Source organism: Cheilinus undulatus, linkage group 6 (genome assembly GCF_018320785.1).
Source record: "Cheilinus undulatus linkage group 6, ASM1832078v1, whole genome shotgun sequence".
In the NCBI taxonomy this organism is placed as follows: Eukaryota; Metazoa; Chordata; class Actinopteri; order Labriformes; family Labridae; genus Cheilinus; species Cheilinus undulatus.
In genome coordinates, this window is record NC_054870.1 from 48,363,771 (window position 1) to 48,387,582 (window position 23,812).

At 40.9% G+C, this 23,812-nt stretch overlaps 1 protein-coding gene across 2 annotated transcripts in view; it reads right to left on the reverse strand.

Annotated features, from left to right (window-relative positions):
- The window catches only part of macrod2 (mono-ADP ribosylhydrolase 2), a 1,185,173-nt gene that overhangs the window by 213,627 nt on the left and 947,734 nt on the right, over nt 1-23,812 (reverse strand). For both annotated transcript variants that reach the window (XM_041789359.1, XM_041789358.1), the window contains exon 8: nt 21,036-21,109. In XM_041789359.1, coding sequence (XP_041645293.1) covers nt 21,036-21,109 — 74 coding nt within the window. The remainder of the gene's footprint in view (nt 1-21,035; nt 21,110-23,812) is intronic.

Consider the following 23,812-nt stretch of genomic DNA (forward strand, 5'->3'; position numbering starts at 1 on the left):
AAAGATTTGGTGGTATTAACCTGGAAAAAAAGTCCATCCTGCTACCATGGAAGTTTTTAAAATCACCTTTTAGATAGATAGATAGATAGATAGATAGATAGATAGATAGAAATTAATCGTCATTGTATTGTAAAAACACAACAAAATTATATTCTGTAATCTCCTCTGTAGCAGCAAACACAGTGGTCCAACTGGTGGACAGAAATCTGCAGCCTCACATTGTCCATCCTGCTGGCGAGGGAGCTGGCACCCGGGAGAAAGAAGCTTGGTAGAGCAGGTTTGTGTGGGGCCGCTCCTAGCCTAGCCTGCAGCCCAGCTTGATTCTTTTAAAAAGCCAGCAACGTGCCTCTTTGTATCTACACATCTATGGGCGGCTCAAAGTATTAAATGGGCTAGTGCTGCACAGCTACAGTGGTTTATGAGGTGACAGGAGCCTTTCATTGCCTTTGCATCTTCTCTTACTGAGTCCAACTTGTGTTCGTCTGTAAGGTGAGTTATAACAGACCATTCGTTGACTTCATTCTGATGATTTCCAACTTTTTTGAGGAAAAATGTGAACAAACTGCCATGCCGGGAAAATAAGTTTATTTTTTTACAATCATCATCCTAACACTGATACAACACTCTGTCCCGTATCTGGACGTGGTTGCATTCACATCTAATCTGAACTGTGCTAGAGTCCACTTAAGCCGCACCCGACACACCTCCCGGGCCGCAGTTCATTTGTGCACACTGACCAAAACAAACCAGACTTTTGGCTCAAGTGCACTCGGATCCTGGATCGGGCCCCAAGTGTGAAAGCCACCTCAGAGTCTTTTGGCCTGGCCAGACTCGACTCCTCGCTTCTTCACACATCTTTTTGGGGACGATGATTTGCAGAGTGACTCCTTATGTCACTCCCATTCTCCATCAAGTGTGTCACCACAGTCTGGCAGTGACTGCATGTTGTTTTTGTCTGTCTGTCACCTTCTCTCCTTCCTCCTTCCTCATTTCTTGACATCGGGGAACCAAGATGCTTAAACATATCAGATATAAAAGTCACTGGAGCCTCAAAAGTCTCAAAATCTTCAGTCCCTTGGGTGTCCCCATAGACTGATCCTCACCACTCCTAGCATATCCACCATTTTCAGACTGTTAGCTCAAGCTGAGTGAAGCGCAAAGGATGATGGGTATACAAGGGCTGATGGGAACTGTAGTTCTCTCTTCCCTTGGATGTGGAAACTGTCACATGGTCAGGATGACACTGAGGGGCTTCTGGTACCGTGGCATTAACGATGCCATTACATCCCAATGAATTAGTGATCACTGCAGGTATTAAAGATGCTGAAACAAAGGGGACTGCAGAAAGCTGAGCAGCTTAAAAACACATGCAGCAGCTGGGACGAGGTAGACCAGCACAGAGCAGAGTGGACTTCCAAAGCCATTATTTCCCATGTTAGTTAGAAGTTACCTGGTAACTGTGAAAATCAGGTGTAGGTTAAGTTGCACATAGTCACTCATTTGTGTCCTGCTTCACTCTGCCTGTTGTTGTGCATCTCATTGTAGAGTGTAACATTTTATCGATTCAATGACTAACCTGGTTTGATGTGGACAAGTTTGACACAACATATGCAAACACAGGAACACTCTCACCCCTCTAACTGCAGCAGCCCTTACTTCAGAATACAACCTTGGGCAAAAACCTACCCTGATCAAGTAATTTATGCTTAGAAATAAAACATTGACTTTCAAATGCACCAGCGCCTGAAGCCAGGCTTTGAGGCTGATTTGATCCCCCTTTGAGATGGTGAGAGATATGGCCCATTCCCCCTAATCACATGCCAGAGACCGTGCAATCACACAGCAACAGCTAAAGCAATCACCGCGGTGGTCTCCGCCCCCTCCTCTCTGAACCCAGACTCAACCTTCCAACATTGGTAGCTCTGGGAAGTCAGACATATGTGCTCTACATACAGAAATGCAGAGTAGCCTGTAGCTAATGATCACATGGTTAGCAAGTTTGTTGATGCTGTGGCTGATATGACCAGCTGTGAATGGTAAAAGAGGCTGCCTCTGCATGTGGTGAGACCTCATGCAGTTATTAATATTTCAAGAAGAAAAGGGTTGAGAGCTGCCTTTTAATCTGTCACAGTACATTAGCCTGAACAAAACATTTCCCACATGGAGGATGCTGCTAATCTTTAGCTTTAGCTTTACACTATTCCCTCCTAAAACTTTTCCAGAAATTATGATGCTGGGGCTGTTTACCAAGTCATTCATTTTTTAGGTTCTAGCAGTGATTTTGTTTGTGGAAAATGATGAAATCTCCTGGTTGTAAAAGTTAAGCCCCAGTAAAGTTTGCAATCTCTCAAACTTTTAAACAACCACTTTCATCTGATCATTAAACTTTAATTGACTAAACCGCTCTGACCTTACACATTAGTTTGCCAATTTCCCCTTTGGAGTAACAAGTTTGGCAATTTGGACCTGGCATTGTTAGTAATCGAGAGTCAAGAGATCATATTGATGAGAGGGGGGAGCTGGAGAGGATCCTTTGGTGTTTTCCACAAAATGAGGGCCTAAATTTGTTGGTAGCTTCCTGGAGATGTTTGACAGAAGGGCCCACAGGAGTCATCACTGAGATTCTTTGTCGAATAAATGCATATCTACAGTTAAGTCTTGTTTGCCTACTACACCAAAGAGACAATGATCAGTGAGATTATAGGCATCTTCCTGCTGTTGTAATTTTTTTTATGATGCTTACACTGTTTATAAGGAAAAATTAAAATATATATTTTCAAAAAGAAGAAGCAAAAAATGGGGTTCACTCTGGCACATCAACATGAAGAACTTAAAGGTAAACGGCACAAATTAGGATGCTTTTACCCAGTGTTTCTCCAATTGTCTAGCATCAGGACCAATCACAACCTCCTTAATGACAAGTCAGGACTAGGGTGGCCATATGTCTGGCTTTTGCTTTATGATCTAGGTAATGTATAGACAATGCTGACCAAACATAAATTTTACCTGGCTGTCACACATCAGTAAATTAACCCTAAAGATATCTATTTGTGGAGATCTGTGATCAATAAAGTGCACACAGTGTCCGCTCGCTCTCCCTCTCTTGCTCTCACCTGATACTTGCTGCACAGAAACTTTCATCATGTCTGTTCCATAAACTCACCCGTTATTCTGCAACCTCTCTTGCCAATTGTTAACCTCTACTATTGTTTAGTTTGTGAATTTATAATAAAGCTCTGTGAAGTTCCCGCACTGGTTCTGATCAGGAATTAATTGATGTTGTCAAACTTCCTCGTGCAGATCAGCCCTTTTAAAATCAGATTGCAGGTGAAAACAAATAAAGGCAATTTTGTTTTTAAGGAGATTTAACAAAAGATGATAACATTGAAGCAGAAACTTAAAAAAGGCCAAAGAGAGGAAGAGATGGAACAAAACTGATGAGCTGCTGTGTGTGAGGGAAGGGGAGGGGTGTGTGTGGGGGGGGGGGGTGTAAGGGGGGCAAGATCAGCTGGTTTATATTAGTTTTATTTTGAGAAGACCCCAATTAAACAGATGGCTAATAAAGTGGGATTAATGTTATGATGAAAATAATTAACCCATAGTGATCACTTTTTCTAGACAGATGGAAAAATAAAGATATCCTTATTATTGCAGCAAAGAATATGATCATTAAAATCAATGATAATTTTACTAAGAACTGTATCTTTTACATGTGACTAACTCAGGCTTAATTGCCATTATTATTATAGTGATATATCCTTTAGTTATTTTAGTTATTTTAAGATGTTTGAGTTAAGTGAGTATGTTGGGCGATAGTGGTGGCAGTGTTCAGGGGCCTCATATCAGAGTCTGCCTAGGGCCTCACTTTGGCTAGGGGCGGTCCTGGATCAAATTGTCCTTCAATGAATGGAGTATCTCAGAATCACTGTATCATGATACCATCGCTATCATGGACAAAATTTTGTAGTAGCGGGGAATACAATAGAGTCCTGTTTGTTTTGATTATTCTTGCTTCACTAAGTGCTGCAAAGTGTCCTCCTTTTTGGTGCTGTGGAAATGGCCACCCTAATCAGGACCCAAATTTCTTAATATTTTCAAGCACAAACCAAAAGGTTTTTAATGAGCAATAGGGCATTCTCAGAAATGGGATAGTGACATATCCTTCAAAATAAAAGCATATCATACTTTTAAGTCAATTCAAGTCATTGGCAAGACAGTGTGTCTAATGCTGATGAGCTCAGGAGAGCGAGGATGGGAAGGGTCAGCTGTTTAATAGGGGCACCTGGTGCACTTTCCTGGGCCTGATCCAGCTCACTGCATACTGGGTGCTCAGAACCCGGTGGGCTGGTCCAGATGCCAGGGGTATCTGAGGGGATACCTGGAGAGACGGGGCATGGCATAGGCCTGGAGGATGGCCATCAGGAGGCCAGAGAAGTACGGGCCTAGGCTGTGGTGGCAAAGTGCCGAACTGGCATGTGCTCCCATACCTACAGTATACTAATTATACATCTTTTTAAATTTCTTTAGACCCGTAATCCTGGTCAAACTCTCTAAACTGTGATGCAGCTCTATGCCACTAGAGACCCACTGTAGTTGTTCTTCATGCCTTGCTGCCACAATGCTCTTTGATCCAATACAAACAACCAGTTACTGCTGTAGCACTGATGATAGGAAATGCAAAGTTTAACACTATTTTAATCTATAAATGGGGTTAAAGAGGCTTTGTCTGGTTATGGTCACATATAACTGATGCATTACTGATGACAGTCAGCACAGGAATGTTAACATTAGGATTAAGGGCCATCTGTGTCAACACTGCTAATATCAGTCACATTCTGCAAACCAACTGTTGCAGTGTGATATTGTTAATACAGAATTCAATTGGCTTTAGACTAGCTGCTAATTGTGAGCATATTTTGCATTTATTTGTATGGGAACATTTTGTATATTTGTATAGGAACATTTCTACTACATGTGGTGGGCAGCTGCGTTACAATTTAGACAAAGGATTTAACCTGGATTCTGGGCCTGAAGTGGTTAAAAATCATAAGAATTAGGTTAGGTTTTAAATCATTCAGCTCGCTAATCGTCTTATTATTTCTTAACAAGTACATTCAGTCAGATGAATTTACCTGTTTCATCTGTGAAAAGGTGAGGTTTTTCCTCCTATAAACCAAACAGCCATCTATTTATTTAACAAACAACTTTGCCTTTATACCTTTGGTCATATCAATAAATGAGACATCATTATGAAGGCGGTTCAAACCAAGGTTATTTGTGTCTCAGACTTTATGGTTTAATATCAGCTCAAGACAGCGCAGTGGTCACAATGTTTTCCATCCTCTATCTGTTCCTGCAGGCCATAGATAGACCAGCTAATTAAAAGCTGTGATGAGCGCTCTTGTGACAACTCAGAGGATTTTTTGTGTGTGTGTGTTGTCTGAACTCGCGGCGGTATTAAAATGAGCTTACTTGTTCATATACAGTGCTTACAAGAGCGTGCACTAATCACACGCTAACACACTTGAAACACCTCCACATTAAAGGTCTCCATGCTTCAGCGTGGGGCACCGCAGTGTAAAATTGTGTTCAAATAGAGAGAATGGGTGTAGCAGGAGTTTGATGAGTCTCCTGTCCTCTTCTGAACCAATGACTCGACCCACTCTTGCTTTATCACGGTGTGCCAGCCTAGCGCTATCTGTGCTACACTAAATCAATTAGCATGTCATTAAGATAGCTTGTTCCAGCACAGTAAGCACAGAGGTGGGACTACAGTATCAGCACGGATGGGGAGGGCTGAACTCAGAGGGCATCATATCTCAGTGTCCATGTGTTAGATTGAAGTGGGCTGGATTTATTGGCTGGATCAGTGCATGTGGACATGAACACCTGGATTTAGAGGAGATTTTCAGCCCCTTGCAGCTTAAAATCAAGTCTTGGTCACCGTGATAAAACAGTTTTACTTTGTCCAAAGCAAGTTAAAGTGATCTGAGTTAAAGATATGAAAAAGACATACTCAGAATGACCCACAATGCATCACTATCCGTATCATAGATCCGTTAACTGGAATTAACACCTCTAGTAATGGATTACTAAAACTGATCACCTGTTAATACTCTGGTGTCTAGGACTGAGAGAAGCACCTTGTGGGCTGTGTTGTTTAATTACAGGCTAATGAAATTGTCCACCAAGGCTTAATAAGTACATCAGCATTTCAATCAAATGGAAACTGACATGTTCATAGTTCAAATGGTAAAGTAGGCACCCTTATACAGAGGCTGCTGGTTGCAGGGCTGATTTCCAATCCTGGTGCATGTCTTCCCAAATAGTCCATATCTCTCTTCTGAGAGAAGGTCGAGAGAAGGTCACATCTTTACGGACCAATCAGAGCAACAAAACATGTGACATAGCTGCTACTGAGGTTTAAACTCAATAGAGAGCTGCATAACGTGAACCATGATGACTGTAGACATGTCAGTACACGACTTTTGTCATTCTGAAAAGAAAACAACTCACTGCTGTTCGTTGTTCTTCTTTTAATGAAGAAATGTTGTCAAGTTCTGCCCTTCCCAGACACCATCGCTGACATGTTGCACAGATGAATTTGAAATATATGCATGCTAGGATATGAGAAACTGTCTATCTGGTGTGTAAGGTTAGTTAAATATGTAGAAACACTAATGGAGAGTTGTCAGACTGAAGGCTGCTGCCCATTGAGGAGTGCTGTCTGAGATGTTGGGGGTTCAAGTGCCCCCCTCAAGAGCACCTCAGGGCTACTTTGAAAGTGGGCTGGCACTTGGTCTGACCCACACTTGAGTGAGCGACCTTCCAGTTCCAAACCAGGTCCATACAGACTGAGCGACAGCACTCTTCTAATACACGCTAAACCAAAAGACAAAAAATGATCAGTGCTGCTATTGACTGAGCTTAATCATAGAAGATTAGAACCGCTAGCATTAGGGAAAAACGTGATTAGTGCAAGCCTTTTCAAAAGAAATGATGTCTTTTTTCAAAAGAAGCTACAATCAAAGCTTGATAGTTTAAGGTCTTTTTATTCCCTTTAAACTCTTGCTATTATACCTGAGTACAGAGGATAAACAGAATGTTCATCCCTTCAGAAAACAAGACCCAAAGTCACCTTACATCAAAGAATGAGGTGATCATTCTGCAATTACCAGGAGAAAAGCAACACCTTGGTCTTTGGAGGAGATAGAGCGACGATAGGCTTAATCCTCATGTGTGAGAGAGGATTTCTCTCTGAAGGCGAGAGCTAAATCAAAGCATCCAGATAAACACAGAAAATACTGTAGCATTTCCAGCTGGTGATAAACTTTTCTTTATCTTTGACTGCACGAGCGCTTCATAAAAACTGCTTTTTTCCTCTAACCAGATAACACAAAGTGCTGAAAGTTGAACAATTAAGAAATAACTTTGGCTATAGTGTCGATTCAGAAATTGGATCCATATCGTCTCTAATCTTTGAAACACTTAAACTGGAAGTATTAACTACACCAACCTGAGGTCAGGGGAATCAAAGAGCACACACCATATTATCCAGAGTGAGTGAGATTATAAAATCCTCAGATCATAAAAGCCATAAAATCCCCATTCTGCTGCCTCTGGGCCAAATGGCTGCCACTAATGTATTAGACGACATGACATGCATTAGCACTGGTGCCAGAAGAGTAATTCACTGACAGAGAAAACTAATAGGGCATGCACACTCTCTCTAAATCTTTTCTTGAGTTAAATCTGCAGGTGTTTGATGGAGAGGCTGCAGAGAGAGAGCAGGTCTCACAGGTCAAACAGCGCATCTTCATCCACACCAGACGGTACAGTATGTAGACACAGACTCCAGTCTTTAGTCATGCTCTCAGCTCTTGATCAGGCCGGATCTCCCTGATGCTCCCAGTCACAGCAAACCATTCAAAAGGGGGCTGAAACGCCGACTTCAAAAGACCACTGCTGGCTTTGAAGACACTGCCAGTTGCACAAACCATCAGCGGCACATCAGCATCCTCGGGGCATGCACGCAGCAAATTGGTGCCTCTCCGGCAGCAGATGCGACACTTGGCAAAGTCTTTTCACTGGGTGCTAGACAATAAAAACACCATGACAGGGTAATGCAGCAACAGAGGGCTGGAGCTACGCCCCGCTGAGTGTTCACTTCTGTTCCAGTGGCTTCTGAACTCCAAGTGTTTTCCAATTCACGGCTTATTTCATCACTCTGAGCTCAACTTACTGGGCTTTCAGGCCTGATAATGAATGGCTATGCACACTGCCTGTTTTACATCTATTAAAATGATGTTTATATGTTTGTCCCTTGATAAAAATGAAGAAAGAAAGCAGAGTAAATAAACATTTTTACCACATTTGCCGCAAAGGAAAAATCAAACATTTATGATTTTATGGTTTTATGAATGTAAACATGTTTGCTGGTTCGAATGTTTTTCTTTGTTTGATGATCTTCACTATCAAAAGGCTGAAAACATATTTATCTCCTGAATGTTTTTGTCTATATTGCCATCAGGATGTCTTATGTTTTATCTTATTGTTTAAAAGGAAGAAGCCTGCTCTGAAATTTCTGAATTAATGAAGAAGACAGCCTATGCCAGGGGTGTCAAACTCACAAAATGGGCCGGATTCTGAATTAAGGTCTAACCTGACGGCCTAACAGGGTCCACATTTGACCAAACTGTCAACCTCATTTTTCACTAGTAATAAAATATGGGGGGAAAAATGAGCAATTATGATGAATGATTTTGAGATTCAAAAAGTCAAAATGATAGGTTAAGGCTCAAAATCTGAGATGAAAAGTCAAAACACGAAATTAGATTAGAGAAAAGCAAATAAAAAAAAAAAGTCAAAATCATGTTTTTAAGGCAAAATATGGCTTTAAATTGAAAACGGTACACCTGAAACGTCAAAATATGATGTAAAGGTCAACCTGATGGACCTGACAGGTCCATAGTCAGAACTACTGATGTCATTTTTAGAGATTTTTACAGGGGAACAGTTTTCGTTCATTTCTTGCAGAAATTAAAACATGTAACAGCAATGCAAAACTAGTTTTTGTGAGGGATGGATGACCCAAAATGCAGTCCTACATTTGAAATGATTATTTTATCTCTTGCTGTCACTGAGTGGTTCGCTGGTTTAGTGCCAGTAGGATCATGACCAAGGCTCCACATTTAACTTTACTTTTCTCTGGTTTCCCTCTAAAAAGAGGGACATGACTTTGAACTGCTCTTATTAATACACCCCAGCCTGCTGATCCATGATTGGTCAAAAAAATCTCTTGATTTGGACATTTAAAACTCATGATTTCGAATTTTTATCTCATATTTGGACCTTTGAAAGTCATGATTTAAAATTTTATCTCATATTTTGGCTTTGAAAAGTCATGATTTTGACTTCATATCCCATATATTTGCATTTTAAAAACGATATTTTGAATATTTTTATCTTTTTGCTCTTAGATTAAGACCTTCTAGATTCACAATTTACAATTGTAAGTCATACTTAAATCTTTTAGATACACAATTTTGAGTTTTTATCCCAGATTTTGACCCATAAATGTCATGATTTTGAATTTAATCTCATACTTTGACCTTTGAAAGTCATGATGTTGACTTTCTATTTCATTTATTTGCCTTTAAAAACCCTTTAAAACCTACCAATGTGAAAGTCCGCCAGGACATATTCTTACATTTTTACATACTGTAGTGCAATTTTTTATTTGTAGAGTATTTTTTATTTGCTTTACATAAATATAACCTTTATATGCCAAGTTTAATAATATGTATTGAGTTATGTTTTAACTACTACAATAAATTGCTTATAAGTGTAATAAACCTAAGATATGAAAATCATTTTTGTTTTTTCACATATATTTCGAAATACAGAAATTGCACAGCTGTATCCCTCAGATTTGTAAATGTAAAAGAGTTGCACAATATTCTTTGGAACCACAGGAAGTTTATTTGGAGTCTGTGCTTAACTTGCTCTTCGAGATATAGTCAATTTTGTAATTTAAAAAAAAATGCTAGATGAATATATGGACTATTCATCTGATGCTGTAATCAGTTCGAAAGCTTCACGACAGCTGTAAAACGTTTGGCGTGACCACGTTTTTGCAAATCTATCACTACATATGTCTGGAAGTGTGTCACAGGTGTGTGATGGATGTCTGGTATGTGTGGGTTGTGTGTCTGAGTGTTTTAATAATAATAATAATGATAATAGCTTGAACTTATATAGCGGCTTTCATGAGACCCAAGGTCGCTTTACAGAAGAGTGGAAAACAAGTCAACACATGAGACAAACACTAAGTTGAGTGTATGTAGGGGGCAGGTTTAGGAGAGACTGTAAGCTGTGCTGAACAGGTGGTGCTTAAGGTGTTTTTTAAACATGGCCAAGGAAGGAGCGTTGTGGATGTTTTCAGGAGGGGAGTTCAAAAGGATGGGGGCTGTAGTCCTGAACGCTCTGTCTCCATAGGTGTGAAGTTTGGTGGTGGGAACTGTGAGAAGGCCAGCGTCTGAGGACCGGAGACTCCGGGTTGGGATATATGGCTGAAGGAGGTCAGAGAGGTACTGAGGGGTGAGGGCATGAAGGGATTTGTAAGTGCGGAGGAGGATTTTGTACCTGATGTGGAATGTAACTGGGAGCCAGTGGAGGTGGATGGGGGTAGGGGTGATGTGCTGCCGGTGAGAACCCTTGCAGCAGTGTTTAGGACGTATTGGAGCCTGTCCAGGGCTTTGTGAGGTACCCCAGACAGAACACCATTGCTGTAATCCAAACGGGAGCTGATGAATGAGTGGATGAGTGTCTCTGCAGCTGAGTCTGTGAGTGATGGTCTGAGTCTAGAGATGTTCTTTAGATAGAAAAAGGCAGTTTTAGTTACAGATTTGTAGAAAAGTAGCAGTGAAACGAGGGCGAGTATGTGTGCAGGCTAAGTTCTTTGGTGTATTCCGTGGAAAAAAAACCCTACAAATCCCGGGAAAATACAGCCCTACCTGTTGTTGGGGGGGGGGGGGGTGGGGGGGTGGGGGGGGTGGGGGGGTAAGAATCACGACATGTCATGCCCACAATGTGATGATGTTTATTTCAACAAAGGAAACGCTGCAAATACACTTGTGCTTGTTTATAAAGATTACTGTTATTCAGGTGTCAAGTAACTAAATACAAATACTTCGTTACCTTACTTAAGTAGAAATTTTGGGTATCTATACTTTACTGGAGTAATTATTTTTCAGCTGACTTTTTACTTCTACTCCTTACATTTTCAAGCAGTTATCTGTACTTTCTACTTCTTACATTTTAAAAATTGCCTCATTACTCCTATTTCATTTCAGCTTGTTTTCATTCCTGCCTGTCATCGTTCAAAAAAACACAAATAAAGAACCCAAAAACCTATCCAGATAAACCGCGTCATACGGAAAGTGTAAATTTGATTGTACCATTCCGAAACCCTATTGGTTTGTACGCGATCCATTGTACCTATGCATGACACAAATCACGTCACACTCCAGCAAAGAAATAGCAGAAGTATGTAGCCTAGTATGAAGATGTCCGTGGCACACACTCAAGAGAACTCGAGCGAAATGTCCCAACCAAGCACCAGCGAGGAGGTTGGTAGTACACATATATAGTTCTTGAATGTATTTTCATTGTACTAAAATGCGTTCATTTTCAATGGGCATAAATGTGGCTGAAACAGGTTCATCCCAAATTTTTCAACATTAACATTTTAATACAACATTATAGTCATTATGACCTTTAAAAAAAATGTTTTTTGGGGAGGTGGGGTAGTGCACTATAGGACCCTGTGGGGCGGCCTAAGCTTTTGTCCTCAATGACATTTTTTTCCCCCTTACATTACTTTTACTTTTATACTTTTAGTAGTTTTGAAACCAGTACTTTTATACATTTACTTGAGTAAAAAGCTTGAGTTGATACTTGAACTTCTACAAAGGTCTTTTTAAACCCTAGTATCTATACTTCTACTAAAGTAATGAATGTGAATACTTTTGACACCTCTGTTGTTATGTGCGCTTTATTGTGTATTTTTTCAAACCCATCACTGCAACGAAAAAGCGCTCTGAAACATGATGAATGTGTGAAATGTTAGCGTAACTCCCCAGATTTTATATGCAAAAAGAATGATTGATCTATCTTATCCGGTTTCAAATCTGACGGCAATCAAAAATGAATATGCTAATCATAGCGCCAGTGCTACGCTGGGTTCTATAAACATTTTCTTGAAAAACTTTGATTTTTTTTTTTCAGATTCACGATTAAAACCGTGAATCATATTTTTACCTTTCAATACATAATTTTCAGTTTTTATCTCATTATTTTAATTTGAAAATCATTCATCATCAGTGCTACCCCCCCCAAAAGTCCTGGAGAAGGCTGTTTTGTGTTTGTGCTCTGAGCCTATTTATCATCATTTTAACCTCCATGTATAGGGTAGAGGGGTGATAAACAAGCACATGGAGCACATATACATGTGGGTTACCATGCCTGTTAGATAAAGCTGGCCATAACAATACTCCAGAATGTAATTCACATTTGGAAAGGTGAACTGCATAATATATCTGTGATAATGGCAACGATCCATCTTATTCAGCGGAATGACAATGAACGCTGCGATGTTGTCATATTATAGCTCCATCTGCCAACCCCAGACAGCGATCCATTCACAAAGAAAAACACAATCATACAAACCATACACCATACTGTATTTATTCCTAACAGGCACTTGACATTTGTCACCAATCGTTGTTAAGTCTGCAGCCTCGCCTTGAGATGAATTTATTATCAGGCGTCTCAAATGACAAATGCAGCGAAGGTAAACAGGAGAGGGGATGTAAACACCTGTTTGGGGAGCATTGCTGGCACACTGGAGCACTTAACACTAAAACCCAAAGCGGAGTGTTGCTGAAAGGTGAAATCTCTACACATCAATTCTGTCCTGAGCAGCACAGCGCAGCAGAGCTTATTACAAACTCCAAATCTGTCTCAAGTGTTGGACCGTGTCGGTATCGCCAGGCCGCTCGCAAAGCTTCATTAAAAAGCTTGGCCATCTAGAGCGCATCCATTGCAGCCAAATAAAGTGTCAAACCACATTTTTCATCCACAGATTAAACCTATGTAAGCCTGAATTAAAGCAAATTAGATCTGAAAATGAGGAATAAAGCAGAGCCAGGCGAGAGTGCGGTGAACAGGAGGAAGCTGTTATCTCCATATGGAGGGCTGCTTGTGTTGGGTTGGCAGTGTCTGAATCTCCTTATGCATTTTTGAAGAGACAGGAGCCTCTCGGTCTGTTGTTTACACATACCTACATATTGTGTTTCATTAATTCATGTGGATACAAGGCAGAGTCTGACCTCCTGTTTCTTTCATCTATTGTGATCTGAAGGATCGTTCCTGCTCCTGAGTCTCTCTAGATTAAAGGATCTGCTCCCTCTGACCACAGCCGGCCTGTTTATTCCTCCACAATGGAAGTCTCGCTGCTTTCAAGAGTGAATTTCCTGCTGGCATTGAGGCCCTTTGTGTGCCGCTGAGTGCATCGGGGCGACTGTGTGCTGGCCTGTGAGATAAACTTGCTGCTAATCAATCACAGTGTGCGCTCCTTCTTCTTACCCCTGTCCTTATCCCCCTGTCTACAGCTCACATGTACAGACTGCATGTTCACAAAGTCATCTAACAGATCCTCTTGCACCTATGTTTCAATCAGTGGACATCTGCCGGTAGTGACGACGACCATCTGGAATCACAAGTTGCACAACTAGATAACAAGTGGTTGTTGTTTCTCTGGTAGAAAAAACACAAGTGCACACATCAGGATATGTCTAAAGAAGGCTACAATGGCTTGATATGGTGTAGATAACTGTGTTAAAGCTGCAAAATGTTGATTTTTACCTGGATTGCCAAAAAAAAAAAAGAGTGGCAAAAAGTCTATGAACAGAATCCATGTATTCTTTTTAGGTTTTCTATGATGACAAACAACTTTAGCCTTCGTCTCAAGATTTCTACTTATGCAACTCCTTTACGTTCAATAACAAAGCTGTTTTTTTCAAGATAAATGCATGTGCAATCTTTCTGTAATTACATGCTTTCTAGAAGTGCTTGTTTCCCTGTCTTGTTGTTTTGTTTCATATGGGGTCCACGTTCAATCAGGAAACCTCCCGTAGAAAGCATGTGGAGAAGGCAGAACTTTTCAAAGAATTCTCAGAAGTCGATTGGAGGAGAGTTCTGTCCGTCACAATTATGACGGGCCAATCAGAGCAACGAAACAAAAAGGCGTTGTACACAGGCACTTCTTTTGAAATGACAGGTTACCACTGCTGTAGATCATTAATGGCAGAGCTTCTCTGTGACTAAAATTGATGCCAAAGCCGGTCACAAGCATAGGCGTAACATGGGGGGAATAAAGGGAACTGATTTCCTAACCCTAACCCTTTAGTAGTGGGGGTCCTTGAGAAGCCTGTAATGGAAAGTGTTTTTTTTTTTTTCTCCCCTAGTAATTAGTGTCATTATTGAATCAAAAGTGGTCAAATTAGTTAGTAAACAGATGGAAATCTGTATCTAAGATAAATCAACTGTGAGGGGGGCTGATCCTCCCTTAGTTGCCCAAGGAAAAAAGAACAAAAAAAAAAAAAAACGAAAGCAGGCAGAATGAGGGGAAACAACAACGTTTTTTTTAAAAGTGGGGTGAGTGCACACGGGTAAAGAAAGCAGGGACAGAGTGTAAGATGAGGATTGTGAAGGAGAAGTTAGTATGGAAAGAGACAAGATGAGGACAATGGATGAGAAGAAAGCAGGGACAGAGAACAAGATGAGGATTGTGGAAGAGAAGAAAGCAGGGACAGAGAGTAAGATGTGAAAAAAGTGCACTGCACTGAATAGCAAGGATGGAATGAAGGTAGCAAAAATTAAATGGCAAAAAATGTACAGAAAACTACCCGAACATGACAAAAGCAACCCTCATGAGCAGTGCTATTTAAAATAAATATGCCTATAAGACAAGTAAATTTCATCTGACCAGAGCAAAAATATTGGTCATTAATATTGGGGAATTATAGTTAAAACACACATAACAATGCATGAATGTATTTGTGAAACATTTTTTTGCTTGGCTGGCTGGCTAAAGGGGGCCTGTGCAAATTTTCTTTCAGGGGGCCAAAAATCCCTTTATACGCTCTGAGACGTGCAAAAATGTCTTCTTTGCTGAGACAAGCTTAAGGTGTGGCTCTATGCTCTTGTTTTAAAAGGAAATGTTGCCCAGCTCTGACATAACTGCCACTGTGGCTAAGTCCGAGCTAATGACCCCACCAGCAGCCATTGTACACAACCACTCACACAACAACTAACCCTTTTCCCCTTGTAACTTATGCCATGTCATCTCCTCCTTTTCTTGTTCCTCACTTCTTAATATGAGCAACAGAGAGGATGATAGAACCATGACAACACTGCATCATGCTTCATCACTAGTTGGACGTCAGGCTTCAGGGAGAATAGATGTAATAAAGGTTATTCTGTTACTGATTCTTGCTTGCATAATGTAAAGTCAGGACATGGTGTTACATCCCCGTGGCGCAACAAAATAAAGACACATCTCCAGTACAGTGTCATTTTTTTTCACGTATAGTGAAAAAAATCCTGAAATTTAAGAGCCCAAAACTTCAGTATCAAACACTGTGACTTCATTTCTTTCCAGCAACATTTTCACAAGTGGTCCCAGCTCTAACCTAAAGTACCATCAGTGAGTTTTCATCATTCAGTGTAGCCTGTACCTTTAATTTTGCAGCTCATAAAAGAAGGGCTTAAATTTTACTTTATGCTTTGCTTAGCTTAAGAACTTCTCCCAGGGGATCAATGAAGTCTTATCTATGATAAAACATAATAATCTATATTTTTATGATGTCTACATCGTCTGTCTAAATTTTAAAAGTGGCAGAGGGAATTGAAGATTTTAAATCAATGCAGAGGAGTAAAGAGCACAATATTTTCCTGTAAAATATGCAAGACAGTTGCTTCCTCAAAGTACACGTTAACTTCTACTTTAAATCTTTGAGTCAGTGCCATTAGAAACATTCCTCTCACTGTGGTTAACACAGACACAGACAAAGCTATCGTGTTGCAGTGTTTGTGCCCGTGGTGGGGGTTGCGGTGGGGGTCTGCGGCCTCTACTCTGCCACCCCTGTGTGTTACATCCTCTGCCAGCCCATTGTACTGAAATTCAGCCACAATAGCGCAGTATCTCCCCCAGAGCAGAGCCCTTATCATGGCCCTGAAATGACTCGTCTCTGCGGACGCCGACAACACAGGCGCCTTGGAGCCGAGCGCACCAAGCTGGAGGTGAGCGCACAGAGCAATCTAGTCCTATTGTTCCATGCATGATAAACTGGGATCCAGACCCTCTATTCCTGCTGCATCTTTGAAAGCTGTCTGCAGTCTGAGCTCCCAAAGCCGTGCACAACTTTTATGAGCTTTTCAATGTTGTAGCATAAAACATGTCATTAATGCATCTTGAAAAGGACTGAGAAAATGAGTGAAATGTGTCCAAAAGTCTGAATGCAGAAAACAGCACAGTCAAGGCATCCATTCATAAGGTCTTCATTACACTGAACAAAAATATAACACTTTTGTTTTTGCTCCCATTTTTCATGAGCTGAACTCAAAGATCTAAGACTTTTCTATGTACACTAAAGGCCTATTTCTCTCAAATATTGTTCACAAATTTGTCTAAATCTGTGTTAGTGAGCACTTCTCCTTTGCCAAGATAATCCATAGACACCACAGGTGTGGCATGTCATGATGCTGATTAGACAGCATGATTATTGCCCAGGTGTGCCTTAGGCTGGCCACAGTAAAAGGCCACTCTAAAATGTACAGTTTTACTGTATTGGGGCAGGGGGTGGGGGGTCAGAAAACCAGTCAGTATCTTGTGTGACCACTATTTGCAGCATGCAGTGCAGAGTTGATCAGACTGTTGATTGTTTCCTGTGGAATGTTGGTCCACTCCTCTTCAATGGCTGTGCAAAGTTGCTGGATATTGGCAGGAACTGGAACACGCTGTTGTATACGCCGATAAGAGCATCCCAAACACGCTCGATGGGTGACATGTCCGGTGAGTATGCTGGCCATGCAAGAACTGGGATGTTTTCAGCATCCAGGAATTGTGTACAGATCCTTGCAACATGGGGCCGTCCATTACCATGCTGCATGAGGTGATGGTCGTGGATGAATGGCACAACAATGGACCTCAGGATCTCATCACAGTATCTCTGTGCATTCAAAATGCCATCAATAAAATGCCCCTGTGTTCGTTGTCCATAACATACACCTGCCCATACCATTATCCCACAACGTTGACATCAGCAAACTGCTCACCCACACCACGCCATACATGCTGTCTGCCATCTGCCCTGTACAGTGAAAACCAGGATTCGTCTGTGAAGAGAACACCTCTCGAATGGGCCAGATGCCATCAAATATAAGCATTTGCCCGCTCAAGTCGGTTATGATGACGAACTGCAGTCAGGTTGAGACCCTGGTAAGGATGACGAGCATGCAGATGAGCTTCCCTGAGATGGTTATGCAAACTCATTGTTGCAGCAGCGGTCCGGGTCGCTGGTCTCAGTCGATCTTGGAGGTGAAGATGCTGGATGTGGAGGTCCTGGGCTGGAGAAATGAACGTTCAGCTCACGGGCAACAGCTCTGGTGGGCATTCCTGCAGTCAACATGCCAGTTGCATGCTCCCTCAAAACTTGTGACATCTGTGGCATTGTGCTGTGTGATAAAACTGCACATTTTAGAGTGGCCTTTTATTGTGGCCAGCCTAAGGCACACCTGTGCAATAATGATGCTGTCTAATCAGCATCATGACATGCCACACCTGTGAGGTGGATGGATTATCTTGGCAAAGGTGAAGTGCTCAATAACACAGATTCAGACAAATTTGTGAACAATATTTGAGAGAAAGAGGCCTTTAGTGTACATAGAAAAAGTCTTAGATCTTTGAGTTCAGCTCATGAAAAACGGGAGCAAAAACAAAAGTGTTTATACTTTTGTGTGTTTGTCTTTTTTTATTTTAGCAAGATTTAATCAGAGCTGAGGATCTAAACACCAGCTGGAGCCCAGTCCTGTTTATATTTCTGACCAGGTTCTGGTATCCTAGTGCGACAATACCGTTTAACAATCCAATACCAGGTCTCTCTAAAAGAAATGAAGACAAACCAAAGGGACTTGCTGTTGCATTTGGACGATCACATTCACCTGTCAGTGACAGCAGACCAGCAGATGCACAGGTCAATAATAAAAAAAAACAGACACCCTATAAATCCAACACCTGAAATGCATTAAAAAATAAATAAATGCATGAACCTTGAGGGTTACCATAGAGTGCACGGATTGTAAATCACTTGCAGATGTCAGCAGCCTAGCTAGCTGAGGGAATGAAAGAGTTACAGTATTTGTTAGTTTTCCTTGGAGGAGCAAGATAGCGCTGTCTATGAAGGCATTAAAGACAGTCAGAGGTGAGGCAGTGGCCAGGTGGATCAATTATTCCTTTGGCTTTCTGAACCACACAGAATCTTTGGTGTGAATTGCTTACACAGCTCAAATGAGCAGCTTTTCCTCAGGCATTATGAAATTGCATCAGGAATAATTTAATTTTCTGTCTAGTAGAAACTAAACTGATATGCTTACTTAAAACTTGATATTTTTGCAGTGTTAAATGGACAGAAAGTGAGAGTGAAGGCCTTCATGCTTTAGTACATGTTGTTCTGCAGTTTGATTAGAGAACTTTCCACTGTAAGGCAAATACTGCTGTGCTTCTGGGTAAAATGTATCACTTTATTCTCTCTGATCTTGTAAAAGCTTACTCAATCTTGGTCTAGTTAGAGTTGGGGATCCACGGCCGGCTCATGGAGCTTTGCCAAGCAGTGTTCAGAGAGGCCTCTGCAGACGGCAACCCCTCTCCATGAATTGTAATATCTTCTGCTTGATGTACCCACACTGGAGGTAGCTATCAGTCAATGCATCACCACAATGTCCTCATGTGTGACAATGCAGCCTCTGAACACAATCCTGGATGTGGAGCAACACAACCACAAAAGTCAGCTTTGCGCATTAGCTTGTTATTTACAGTCAGCAATAAGCTCCATACAGCCTGCCTCACGACGAGTGTTGATTGATTCCCAAAGTACATGTAACAGCAATCATCAGGCAGAAAACAATCCAGCAGCACATCAACTGCAAAGTAATCCAGCAGCTCCAGATCATTTGGCTGCCTGTTCACAACATCCATAACACCAGCCCAGGGATGCTGCAGCACGTCAAGCTGCGTGCTTTATAAAACACCTCGATCCACAGTGACGGCTCTATACAGTAAACAGAGATGACCCTGACTGACTTACAAACTGAAAAATGTTCTGTGGAGCTTTAAACAGCTTCCCCACAGCGGGATAACGCTCTATCATCACAACTTTTTAATGAAAATACAGCAAGGTGAGAAATAAGTCTTTTAATGTGTCACACAGAATGATGCTGCCGACAAAGCCTTTGTTAATAACCTCTAATTGCTTGTTAAAGACATTTTTAATAGAGTGAGGACTGTTGTGCCTAACTTTGATTGGATCATATATAATCAGATAATGAGAAGCATGCTATTATTGAGTACAACAGCACTGCCTCTTGTTCCACAGGGCTCAAAGCAACTATCAGTTTGCTATTGCTATTTTACAACAGCTTAAAAGCTGCACTATAGATTAATATAACATCTGCTTATTGCATTTCATGATTTCAAAATGCTTCTGATAAACCAGCATGAAAATATCTGATAAATATTGAAGTGTCTGACAGAGAATCAGCACAAAAAGTTGCAATAAAGTTGCAATACCATTGCAGATCATGGGGGCAGTGTTGAGTCCCATTATTATCAATTCAAGCCAGACATGCAAAACACAACAAAGAAGAATGCTTAGGAGAATGGTGGAACTTTAAAGAAAAAGATAGAGAGGAACTGTGATGATATATATGTTATCACACCTAGTCACAGAGAGACAGCTACAACAGAACAACTAGGTGGAGACTGAGAGGGACCTAAATGGCAGCATAGGAGAAATCAATGATCTTTAATGTCCAGTACAACCCATGCATAAAGAAAGTATATATAAGCCTTAAAGTGCAGGTTTGTCTTTGTCTCGCACACATCTTATAACCTGGCATCAAAGCTAAATAAAAACCAGCATAATGAAGCAGCTGTGCAAACTGGCAGATCAGTGTTTGTTCCTCTCAGTGGATAATGAGAACGTAACGCATGCTTCACAGTAGTAAAGATTATTACAGCAGGATGAAGCTCAATTTTCAGTAACTGTGGCTGCAAATATAAAAGTCCACATTCATTTCAGTTTTTCACCACAGAGATGGATATATGATGTCTCTTTGTGATGGCCTTTTTAAATGACAGCCATTTTGCGCCTTATCTAATAACTAAAATTGAACATGATTATGTGTTGTGAGATTATACCCTCCCTCCTGCTTTCCACTTTCTGTGTACAGCATGTTTTCTCCCAAAGAAACTCTTGTGCTACAAATGATCCCATCATAAGTGAGAGGGTATTTCCAGCTTGCCTCAGTCCTTGGAAGGCACAATTATAATTCATTTAATGCAAAAACCATTTCGGATGATTTCTTCTAATGTGTTTATGTTCTTCTGGCTTTAATAGCTCTCCTCAGCACTGACCAATTAAACAGCCAACAGACCATTTAAGGCCTGATTAGTCTCAGACTGGATTTTAATTTGATATGCATGCAGACCACAGGCCGAACCAAGCGGGAAAGGTGGATATAATGTCTGATACAGGGAAGCATGAGAATTAGTGTTCTTTGTTTCTGTGAAGGTCCAATAATCTCCGCTCAGATCATCAACGGGAGAATAAGCGAGACAGCGCCCGCACAAACAGGCAGTTGGCTTCAGATTGGCAGCGATTTGTTCTGAATATGTATAAACTGGCATGTCCTACCTTATCAGGATTCTCCTCTATCCAGCTCTTCACCGTGTTCAGAGCGATTTCAGCTGCAGGCTCATTGGGGAAGCCTAAGAGAGGAAGAAGTGTGTCAATACCAGTTTGTTCTAACATGCAGATGCAACAAGGGGAGAAAACAGAAACAACGGGGCAAAATAAGATCTCAGCAGGCAACGTAAATGCTCCTCAATCACTGAAATGCAAACGATGAGACCTGCTAAATCAACTGAAGTTGCCAGATCTATAATGAAACAAACACCACACACATATACAGACTTATTTTGTTGACAAAGTGTTTTAAAAACCACAGAATCATCTGCTACCAGACTAGAAATCACTGCCACCTTAAAAAAAAAAAAAAAAGAAAAAAAAGAAAAACTTGCAAATGTTTTTTTCTTGTATGATCTCTTGCAGTCAGCACTGCCATATGATCAGATCTAATAGTTTTGTGGATATGGTGCCAAAATGGAGCAAACAGCAGACAATACATCTATCCCAATCCTGGAGCCAGCTGGAGGACCTGGGATGTCTGAGGGACAGGGGCGATGAGGTGTAACCACCAGGTAACCATTTAAAATGAACTGGTCAGAACCCCTGGTTAAAATTCAGTAATGTTTATTATGATTATACCCATGGTAACTGTGTAAAAAAAGATGAGAAATAATCAACTATTTACCATTTATTTCAGGAGTATACACAAGAGAGGATATCAGTGAAAATAACTGCAACACCAAAGAGCTGATTGCATTCTCTCCACTGCTGGGATATGTTCCCCAGTCTCAGCTTTTGTCCACTAAGAGGGAGCCCTGCCCACTGGAAGGAAACCCTGGAGGAAACTTTGTCACTTATTGTCCACTCAAAGGGTGCTTGATTAAATTTTGTCTCTTGTGGTGCACCCTTAGGGGCCAAATATCAAATATTGTTCACTTAAAGGGCACCAAAGGGGCCAATTTGTCAAATTTTGACCACACAGACATATAAAAGGTATCAGTGAGGGGGACATTAGTTTTAACCACACAGAGGACACACACACTTCAGAGGGCACTTGGTCAGGTTTTGTCCACTAAAAGGGCACTAAAGAGGGCACTTTGTGTAATTTTGTGCAGTTGAAAGGCACTATAGGGGACACTTTGCCAGACTAAAGAGGGCACTTCAAATTCAAATTGTGACCACTTTGAAGGGCATAAAGAGGCACTTAGTCAAAATTTGGCCCCTAAAAGGACGCTTAAGATGGCACTTTGTCTTACATTGTCCACTAAGAGGACAGTTAAGAGGGCACTTTGTCTAATGTTGTCCACTCGGAGGGCACTGCTCAGGGCACTTTGCCTTGTTTGTTCCCTTAAAAGGGAACTAAAGAGGATGCGTTGTCTAATACTGTCCACTAAGGGTACGCTGTGGATGGCAATTGTCTATTTCTGTCCCCTAAAAGGATTCTAAAAAGGGCATGATGTCTTGACTGCTTAAAGGACACCTAAGAGGACACTTTGACAAATTTTGTCCCCTAAAAGGACACTTCTTTGGGAACATTGTCTGACATAATGCACTTAGAGGACACTTAAGAAATTTGCCTAATTTTGTCCACTTAGAGGACACTTCTTTGGGAACTGTGTCCAACATAATGCATTTAGAGAACACTTAAGAAAGCACTTTGTCTAATTTGTCCACTTAGAGGACACTTCTTAGGGAACTTTGTCCCACATAATGCCCTTAGAGGAAACTTAGGAAAGCACTTTGTCAAATTTTGTTCACCTAGAGGGCACTTAAGAAAGCACTCTGTCTAATTTTGTCTCCTAAACGGATGCTAAAGAGGGCACCTCTGTCATTTTTCCCACTTGGAGGGGACTGGGTCATATTTGTCCATAAATGGGGTACTAGAAAGGGCACTTAGTCAAATTTGCTACTTAACATGTACTAAAGAGGGAACTTTGTCAAATTTGGCCCCTAAAAGGACACCAAACAGGGCACTTAGGACACTTAAGAGGGCACTTTTTCCACATTAGCCTATTATAGCGAAACCAGAAAATACATTTTTGTTACATTTTTCAAACATTAGGGCAGTTTCTCCCCCTTCCCAACCTTCTGAGTCCACCAGTTCCTGATGCTAGTTGTGCATGTGATTTTTTCTTACTGGATTTGCCCTTTAGACTTAAATCACTCAAACAACTATGTACTATCAGTCTGCCAGAACAAGCAAGTGAATGCAGCCAAGAGGTAAACACTTCTGGACCAGTGCCTCAGGCTAAGTCATACTTAATAAAATAAAATTGCATCTTACAACTTGTTCAAAAGCCTGAGAATTGAAAACGTCCAGGCAGGGAGAACGTATCACACATATTCCTCCACCTTTTTTTTTTAATCCATTGAACTTGTCAGTTTCAGGACTGATGATACAATTATCTTACAACTTTTTTTATTCACACTCTCAGATAGTCTTTTTTCGAGCCGAGAATTGAGAAGTTCTGCACAATGAAACCATGTAAAGGTTAAAAAAAAAAAAAAAAAATCCTTTTCCAAGAGAAACTTGACCAACAGCAGCACATTCAAAAAAGTATCTGAAAAAGAACAAGCAGCCATATAATCCACATAATACATGGTTATACTACATCAGAGAGAGGTGCTATTGAAATAAAACTGAGTTGAATTAATACAAATGGAAGATCCCAAACACTCAGATTTAGAGTACAGTTGATGAGGCCAGGTAAGGACAGACTGCTCGATGCTGATCTCAAGATAATTTGCTGCCACTTCAGAGAACTTGTAGAAAGTTAGTACTT